The sequence below is a fragment of the Helianthus annuus genome, chromosome 7, assembly GCF_002127325.2.
Source record: "Helianthus annuus cultivar XRQ/B chromosome 7, HanXRQr2.0-SUNRISE, whole genome shotgun sequence".
Classification (NCBI taxonomy): Eukaryota; Viridiplantae; Streptophyta; class Magnoliopsida; order Asterales; family Asteraceae; genus Helianthus; species Helianthus annuus.
This window is the reverse complement of record NC_035439.2, coordinates 112,583,315-112,592,452: the sequence shown is the minus strand read 5'-3', so window position 1 is coordinate 112,592,452 and position 9,138 is coordinate 112,583,315. Positions and strand designations below refer to the sequence as shown.

Genomic DNA, 9,138 nt, shown 5'->3' with positions numbered 1-9,138 from the left:
AAATGACAATTTACTCCAATTTTAATTTTAGGTTAGATAAATATGCAATTAAGAAGTTTTATAAAGAGAAATATACAATTAACTCTTAAAAAAGACACAGGCAGGAAAAGAAAAGGCTAAACAACGTATTTAAAGACCGACCCCTTTACAACTTCATCCTTCTTCTTGGATACTTCATTCAGAGCTCTGCCATTGAAATCTCCCTCAACAATCATCATTCTCCCCTGGTTATACATACAATCTTCACAACTTATAATTCTGTATCTTACAATCTCACAACTTCCTCTTCATCAATTCCTTTTTCTTCTTCAGATATAGCACGTGCAACACTAAGTTTTCTTAGGGTTTCGTTTTGTTTATATCAATATATATATTGAAACAAGATACACTGCTTCAGAGGTACGTTTCTCTAACGATTTCAATATTGAATTCGTTCGTGAGTTACTGGTCGTAATGGATCACGGTTCGATTTGTTCGATATTCGTGTTGAATTGTGTCATTGACGGTAGAAAAGTATGTTTTGATCGTACGGCACTTGTTTTGATAAATCAAACGAGTATTTTGTATCGATTTAGGGTTAGGTTTTGATGTAAATTAAGTTTGATTAGAGAAATGGTCAATTGAGTGTAAATTAAGGTGGATTTTTTTTTTAATTTTTGGGGGTTAGGGTTAGTGATAAGATGACAGATTTTCAACAGCAGCTTCCACATAAGCCTGAGAGTATTCCTGATGCCTGTTTGGGTTTTGAGAGAGGCGGTTCGGATTTCGGGAGGGGATTTGAAGAGTTAATGAGGGGGGAGTTGGATGATTGTATGTCATTTGCGTCGTGTGGCTCTCTGCGAAACGCGGAAGATGATGACGACGGTGACAGTGGTGATCGGATTATGAGAAGGCGGTGGGCGGATATGAAAGGTGCTGATCTGGCGGAATCTTCGATTGCGAGAAGATGCAACTCTCGGATTTTGAGTACGTGGGCTGCTAGGCAAGCGCAAGAAATGATCTCCACGATAGAAAGGAGAAATCGCGAGTCTGAGTTAAGGAGGCAGGGGAATGTTGAGAGACCAAGCACGCGTGCATCATCGATTTTGCAGATGTGGAGGGAATTAGAAGAAGAACATGTGTTAGATCGAGCCAGTGAAAGGGTGAGAGTAAGACTCAGCCCAGATAGAAGTTTGGATTCAAGCACCACCGAAGGTAGAGGGAGTGAACATCAAAGTAGCTTGGAGGATGTAAACGGAAGTGAAAACGACTATGGATCCTGGTCACATGATCTAATGGAACCACAGAGCGAGGGCCAAGATCAAGATCAAGACAATGCCGGCTCGAGCCGTGAGCAAACTCCTGATATAGGTGAGGTCGAACGCGAAAGGGTTAGGCACATTGTACAGGGATGGAGGGAGACAGGTGTTACCGATCCTGCACCTGATGTTGCACCGAGAAGTAATAGTCCAAGAGCGGAGTGGCTTGGGGAAACTGAGCGCGAAAGAGTGAGGAATGTGAGGGAATGGGTACAAATGACAAGTCAGCAGAGGGGTACACGTGGCGGTCGTGAACAAAATCAAGAAAGGGCAGGTGGTCAACCAGAGCGTATTAGAAGGGATATATGTAGGTTGCGTGGTAGACAAGCTCTAATTGACCTACTTTTGAGGGCTGAAAGTGAACGACAGAGGGAACTTCAGGGTTTGACAGAATATCGGGCTGTTTCTGATTTTGCACATCGTAATCGTATTCAGGTTAGTTTCGTTTAAATTTTCTCCAAAAGCCATCTAGTATGCTTCATTGTTTATCAAGTTTGAACTGTGTATGAATTATGAAGTTTGTTTTTATTATTCCAGTCATTATTGAGAGGCAGATTCTTACGAAATGTAAGACCTGTAGAGGAAGAAACGCCTTCTTCAGTTGCAGCAAGTGAACTGGTTCAATTGAGACAACGTCACACTGTTTCTGGTTTAAGGTATGCTTTCTTGAAGCTGTTCAGTTTCAGTTCTGCCTTTAAAGATTCAGTAGTTTTTTGTCGCTTTTTAGAAAACCCATCTACCCATAAATGGGTCAAAATTCTCAGCTCTAGTTAAATAGTTCTGGATAAGTGTATTAAGATTTTCTTTGTTACTGATGACATCAGGGGAGGGTTCCGGTCCAGATCAGAAAACATAGTTCATGGTCAAGTAAGCACAGCCATTCTGATACTACTAACCTTTAACAACTTCACTAATTTTAGAAGTAACTAGACTCGCACTTACACTTTCACAGGAGATCGAACATGAAAACCAAGATCAGTCACAACTGTGGGGCCAGGAAACCAACATTCATCACATAACAGATCAGTTGGATACCGTTGCATCTGTTCAAAACACAAATCAACAAGAAAACATTGATGACGATGAGAGAGAAGAGTGGCAGCAGGAAAGCAGCAACTATACTGAGTTTAATTTATGGCCCCAAGAAACTTCAGAAACTGATGGTGATGGTGCACATATGCATGGAACCGATGAGGTTTGGCATGACGATGTGTCACAGGAAGCCATTGAAAACTGGCCCGAAGGGCCTTCTGACCCGCCAAGAATGCTGCATTTGGGCGCTGCTGGGCGGGTCAACACGTTTCACCCACCCGACGATGATAATATCTACAGCTTGGAACTCCGGGAACTTTTGAGCAGGTAACACCTTTCCTAAGGAGGGCGTTTGAATTTGTTACACACTTTGACAACTGATAATTTGATTATTACAATTTTAGACAATAAATTAACATATAAACACTATTTTTTGAGTAAAATGCCATTTTCGTCCCTGACGTTTGGCCAGTTTTGCGACTTTCGTCCAAAGGTTTGAAAATCTTGCCATTTTCTTCCGGCTCGTTAACTCCATCCATTTTTCTCTGTTAAGTCAGGGCATTTTTTGTCTCTTTACCTACTTGTTTTGTTTTTTTTTTTATGCTTGTACATTATGCTGCTAAATGCTTGTACATAAAGTGAAAATGACCGAATTGCCTTTAAGTTAACAAAAAAGACAGAAATACCCCTGACTTGATGTTAAGAAATGGATGGAGTTAACGAGCTGGATGAAAATGGCAATATTTCAAACCTTTTGGATCCAGATGTGGAAAAAAAAACCTTCGGACGAAAGTTGCAAAACTGGCCAAACCTCAAGGACGAAAATGGCATTTTACTCCTATTTTTTTTATAAATATACCATGCTTTGTTACAGATTATTTACTTTCGATGGACTGATTTTCTTTTTTATTACAGGAGGAGTGTTTCTAATCTTCTTCGAAGTGGTTTTCGTGAGAGTTTGGACCAATTGATTCAATCATATGTCAACCGACAAGGCCATGCTCCCATTGAGTGGGATCTGTACCGACCGCCTGTTTCAATAGAGGGCGACCAGGAGCACAGCCAGGATGAACCGACTGATCAGCATTCGCAGGATACGATTGGTAGTAGACCTTCGTTGGTTCTTCCATCGCCACCTGTACCCCCACCTCAACCGATTTGGCAGCATTTTCCTTATTCTAGTTGGTCCCGTCACACGATGCATCGCTCTGAACTTGTAAGTTATGATGGTGTGTTTGCAAAATAATCTGTTAGTATTTGAATAAATAGATTCTGAATCTGATTAACTAGGGGTCCAATAATTTGTTTTCAGTAATCAATATTAACAAGCCGAGACAAACAGAGGCATGTTCGTGTTCGTTCATTTTAACTTTAACCGAACACGAACACCGACACGAACATATGATCGGGCACATTTTTTTGTTCTTGTTCGTTTATTAAGAAAAAAATGGGTGTGTTCGTGTTCGTTTATGTTCGTTCGTAAAACCTAAACGAACAGTTCACGAACGTAAACGAACATAAACAAACAAACAAATTTAAACGAACATAATTTAACAAACAATAAACAACACAAATGTGCATAATTGAACAAACATAAATGAACACAATTGACTAAACCTAAATGAGGTTTTCTATATTAATTACGATAAATTCCATTAGAAAGCCCATTTTTACTACTAGAAAGCACATTTACCAATTAGTTACATTTATGTAAGTAGTTAGAAAGTTCATTTTATGTTTAATATTTATATAAGTATAACTACTTGTGTATTTAAATTGAAACGGACATAAACAAATGTAAATAAACGAACATAAATGAACGAACAAAACGTGTGTTCATGTTCGTTTGTTTAGTTAAATGAACAAAAAAATGTGTTCATGTTCGTTCGTTTATTTTATAAACGAACTTCCCGCCGAACAAGTTCACGAACAGTTCGTTTACAGGCCTACGGCCTCTTTTTTAGGAAGGTAACTTGTACGCCACTAAATTAATGGGCTTGACTTTTTTACCCTTCACCAACAGAGATAGTAAAGAAAAGAATTTAATTGTTGAAGGATAAAGTGATCAAACCCATTAGTTTTGGTGGGTTATGGTTAAAAAAGGTGGTGTACAAATCACCTCTGTTTTTGTAAGCCTGATTCGAGTGACTTTTACTGCCATTTCATTTGTTCTCTCGTTTCACCATAGGAAAATGTCTTTTTAGTCAAATATTATTTAGAGTAAAATGCCATTTCTGTCCTTGAGGTTTGGCCAGTTTTGCGACTCTTGTCGAAAGGTTTGTTTTTCCGCATCTGGATCTAAAAGATTTGAAATCTAGCCACTTTCATTTGGGTTGTTAACTACATCCATTTTTCTCTGTTAAGTCAGGGGTATTTCCGTCTTTTTTGTTAACTTAAAGGGCAATTCAATCTTTTTCACTTTATGTAAAAAGAACAAATACCCCTCGAAATAGACCAAATTGCCCTTTAAGTTACCAAAAAAGACATAAATACCCCTGACTTAACAGAGAGAAATGGATGGAGTTAACGAGCCAGATGAAAGTGGCAAAATTTCAAACCTTTTAGATCCAGATGCGGAAAAACAAACCTTTCGACAAAAGTCGCAAAACTGGCCAAACCTCAAGGACAGAAATGGCATTTTACTCTATTATTAGTTAATCCTTTAATTAATAAAAGCCGCCAAACATGATTATTTGATTTGTACAATTTCAAATAGCATAACACATACAAACGTCCATTTCATTACTGTTGATTATGATCACATGCTTGCATATCCATCATTTGAGTCTCCAACAATTATTCCAATAATTACATATCACATAACCGTTTCCAAAACACACAACCAAACACCATTTAGATTGATTTCTGCTTCACTTCTTGTTTGTTTGTGCAATTATGCTTAATGAGTGAACATTAATGGAACAGGAGTGGGAGATGATTAACGATTTGAGAGCTGACATGGCGAGACTGCAACAAGGACTGAGCCAAATGCAGAGGATGCTAGAGGCTTGCATGGACATGCAACTCGAGCTTCAACGGTCTGTCAGACAGGAAGTTTCTGCTGCTTTGAATCGATCACATGGTGAACAAGGTACATGCACGGACCCCACTTAAGTGATAACTTGTAATTACTATTCTGCCCTTTCGGTTGTACAAAAAGAAAACACTAATGTCATGCAATTTCTTGCAGGTATCGCTGCAGAAACTTCAAAAGATGGATCAAACTGGGGTCAAGTGAGGAAAGGAACCTGTTGTATTTGTTGCGATAACCGTATTGATTCTTTGTTGTACAGGTATTATCTTCTTTTTTCTGAAAGAGTAAACTGCCATTTTTGTCCCTCAGGTTTGACCACTTTTGCGACTTTCGTCCAAAAGTTTGTTTTTCTGCATCTGGATTCAAAAGGTTTAAAATCTTGTCATTTTCATCCATTGAACCAACTTCGTTTGTTTATTCTGTTAAGTTGAAGGGATTTTAGTATTTTTAATTAAAATACAAGTTTATAATGCATAAGGTACATCATTTTTTTTAACAAAAATACCCTTGACTTAATGTTAAAAAATGGATGATTGGATGGAGTTAAGAACTCAGAAGAAAAGGGCAAGATTTCAAACCTTTTGGATCGAGATGCGGAAAAAAACCTTCGGATGAAAGTCGCAAAAGTGGCCAAACCTTAGGGACGAAAATGACATTTTTCTCTTTATGAAAACATAATTTAGAAGGTGCTTTCTACCAATCAGTAAAGTGTCCGAAAAAAACTCTCGTTAATATGCTTGTCTATGTATCTTGTGCAGATGTGGGCACATGTGCATGTGCTCAAAATGTGCGAATGAGTTGGTTCATGGAGGAGGTATATGTCCGTTGTGCCGGGCGCCAATTGTTGAGGTTATCCGAGCTTACTCGATACTGTAAACAGATTACAAATTGACTGAGGAAGAAGATAAAAGAAAGTTCTTTGTGGTTGTTCTCATCTGTAGAGTATGTCATTTTTGTCTCACTATTTTTCTGATTATATGTTGTATGCATTGTATAATTGGAATAACAATTGGCTCCTCACAATTAATTTATTGAATAATAAAATTCCACATATTTTTTTCTTTTTACCATGTGTTTTGAAAGCATGCGTACTTACCTGGGTTATTCGAAATATGTTCCACCAAAGTGTCACTCACCCTCATTTGAAAAACTATAGTTTAAATTATTTTGTTATATAAAATCATAAAGCGAACAACACTTCGTACCGGTGTCGGAGCTTGAACAAAAACTCGGTGGGGGTCGGACTCTGAAAATCCAAATTAGTGGGGGTCAGACTCTTAAAAATTCAATATTTTACACTAAAAAAAAATTCAGAAATTTTCAATAAAATTAACACCACGAGCAAAAAATCGATGGGGCTCGGGCCCCCATTAACCTCCACCCCAGTTTGTACCTTCAGCTTATAGCTACTTAATTCACCTTCACACACCCTAAATTAGTTGAGAAGCACCCATCGAAATGTTGTGCCAAGGAGGCGCGCCCACGAAAACGAAATGCCCATGGACATGCGCCTAAGGAGATGACTACGACGCTTTGCACTAAGAGGAACGTCCACCTGCAAATCTATCTCCCCAAACAACTCGAAAATCTCTCATTTCCACCATATTTGAAACCTCAACTTTTAACACATACATACAAACACAAATAATAAGTAATTTGAAAATAAATTTTAGAACACCTTTTTAATTCCAAGAATAACTGTCTTGTACTCATGAATCACAAAGATGATTAAAGCATTACATAACTCTACACCGTTTCATATGTCTAAACTCTAAAGGTGTTATTTACCCCATTATGTCAAAATCCACACAACCCTACACACGAATACTCATGAAGAAGACGTCTGCCTTATGCTTTCTTGAATGCAGTTTCTACCATCACCTATATAAGTATGGGTTTTGACTTCAATTAGTAGAATCCTCAGTGATTTATTCACTTGCTCGCTCGCTCGCTCGTGCACACGCTTTGTTCTGAAAAATGAAGTGCAACATTCTTATGTGTTCACTATTAAATAAATTATACCCTTATACAATTAGCAACTTGGGTTATGTCTCATTTTTTAAAAGTCACACCCTATATTTCATTTTACTCACACCCTTTCATTATATATTATATATACATACAAAATAAGACACAATGTTTGGGTAGAGGGGTTGAAAAATAACAGTCGTAACCCTTTACATACAAAATACTGAATTAAATAACGGAATGGTGTGTTCGTTGCTAAATTGATGTGTCTGTTCCAAGGGATACGTCATTTCTCCTTGGTAGATTGAAATTCTGAAATAAATAAAGCTTCATAAATTGATGCGTCAATTTATATTTTTATAATAATTTATTATTCACTTAAACCGCATCGTGTATTCCTGTTTTTCATTGGGTTGCCTTGCAAATTTGCATCCTGTTTTCCATGGATAATACTTTATTCACTAATTATAATTTTTATCCAAAAGATGCCGGTTGTAAATCGATATTAAAATACTGAAATAAATAACGGAACGGTGTGTTCGTAGGGAGACAACTGAATAATACAACGGCTTACTGCCATCGGTCACCACCCGCGACCGAGGTTGTTGTATTTCCCTCGCAAGTCGCCGCCACTGCGTCATTTCTTCCATTTTGATTCGACGTTACCTTTTTATGGTTACCTTTCTTTGTGAACGCAATCGACTCAAGCATTTGCCTTTTTAATGATCGTTGTTTCTTTCCTTCTCGAATCGCGATTTAAACTCCGTCCGTCAATCGACTCATGCATACAGAAATAGAGATGGAAGATTAGTTTCGCACAATTGCGGAGAGGGCGTTAATCAGTCATCTTCATGTTTGTGATTCATTTTATCTGTCATTTTTATTTTTTAAATATGTTGTTTTGAATTCGGTTGATCAAGTCGTATTCAGTTTTGGTTTTAACTGTTCATAGATCATTCGTTTGTTATTGTAATTTTGATTTTACTCATGAACATAGTGTTGGTTCAGTTCTGTTTATACATGAAGGAAAACATGAAAACATACCTTTAATTGCATCGGTACAGGCCAGCAAAGAATCCAGATGTAGATGCAGCAATAGTGTTTGACATAGTTGTCAGTTTGGTCTGGTTCCTCCTTAGGGTGCAATCTAATGATGGTGGTTAAGAAAACCGAAAAGGGTATCGGCCGTAGGAGAGGGAGGTCGAAAATTATGATGTTATGGCTAATAGGGTGTCTGATTGTGTAACTGAGTAACCCCTTAACCTCCACATAAGTCTCCTTATATAAGCACCCAGGAGGAAACCCTAATTAGTTAATAAGGGTAATTGGGCCCATCAACAATTACCAACTAATTATTTAATAGGATTGTTATATATTTTGATCCATATAATGTAAATGATTATAATGGCTACCAGATTAAATATAAAATAAATATATTTAATCTTACATTCTCCCACTTAGCCGAGTAATCATTTACTATGAGTATTAGATAAGCCTGATCAGGAGTTAACACTCATTTTAGCCTTAAACAAGTACTATAGCAGAGAAATACAACCGTTGAATCATTATGCGACTCAGGACCCCCATTAATCATACTATAGCCTTAATTTAAAACCTAATCGTTATGATCAAAATACGCGTAAGCCCTTTGTTTGATTTGTAACTATACTTGTCTGTATGCCATTATGCTAGCTTGACATATTCTTAGAGACATACAAAATCAAACTGATGAGGAAAATTAACTAATACTTATTCATTCATAGTACGATATGCAATTGCGCACGACTATTAATTAATACCCGTCTA

The 9,138-nt window shown here is 37.5% G+C and overlaps 1 protein-coding gene across 1 annotated transcript; it reads left to right on the top strand.

Moving 5' to 3' along the window:
* The first annotated feature begins 530 nt into the window (after positions 1 to 530).
* LOC110890192 lies at positions 531 to 6,431 on the top strand. The gene is made up of 8 exons (XM_022137774.2): positions 531 to 1,733; positions 1,836 to 1,954; positions 2,123 to 2,165; positions 2,251 to 2,657; positions 3,246 to 3,546; positions 5,256 to 5,421; positions 5,521 to 5,623; positions 6,123 to 6,431. The coding sequence occupies exons 1-8, from the start codon at positions 681 to 683 to the stop codon at positions 6,238 to 6,240; spliced, it is 2,310 nt and encodes a 769-aa protein (XP_021993466.1). The 5' UTR covers positions 531 to 680; the 3' UTR covers positions 6,241 to 6,431.
* The last annotated feature ends 2,707 nt before the right edge of the window (positions 6,432 to 9,138 follow it).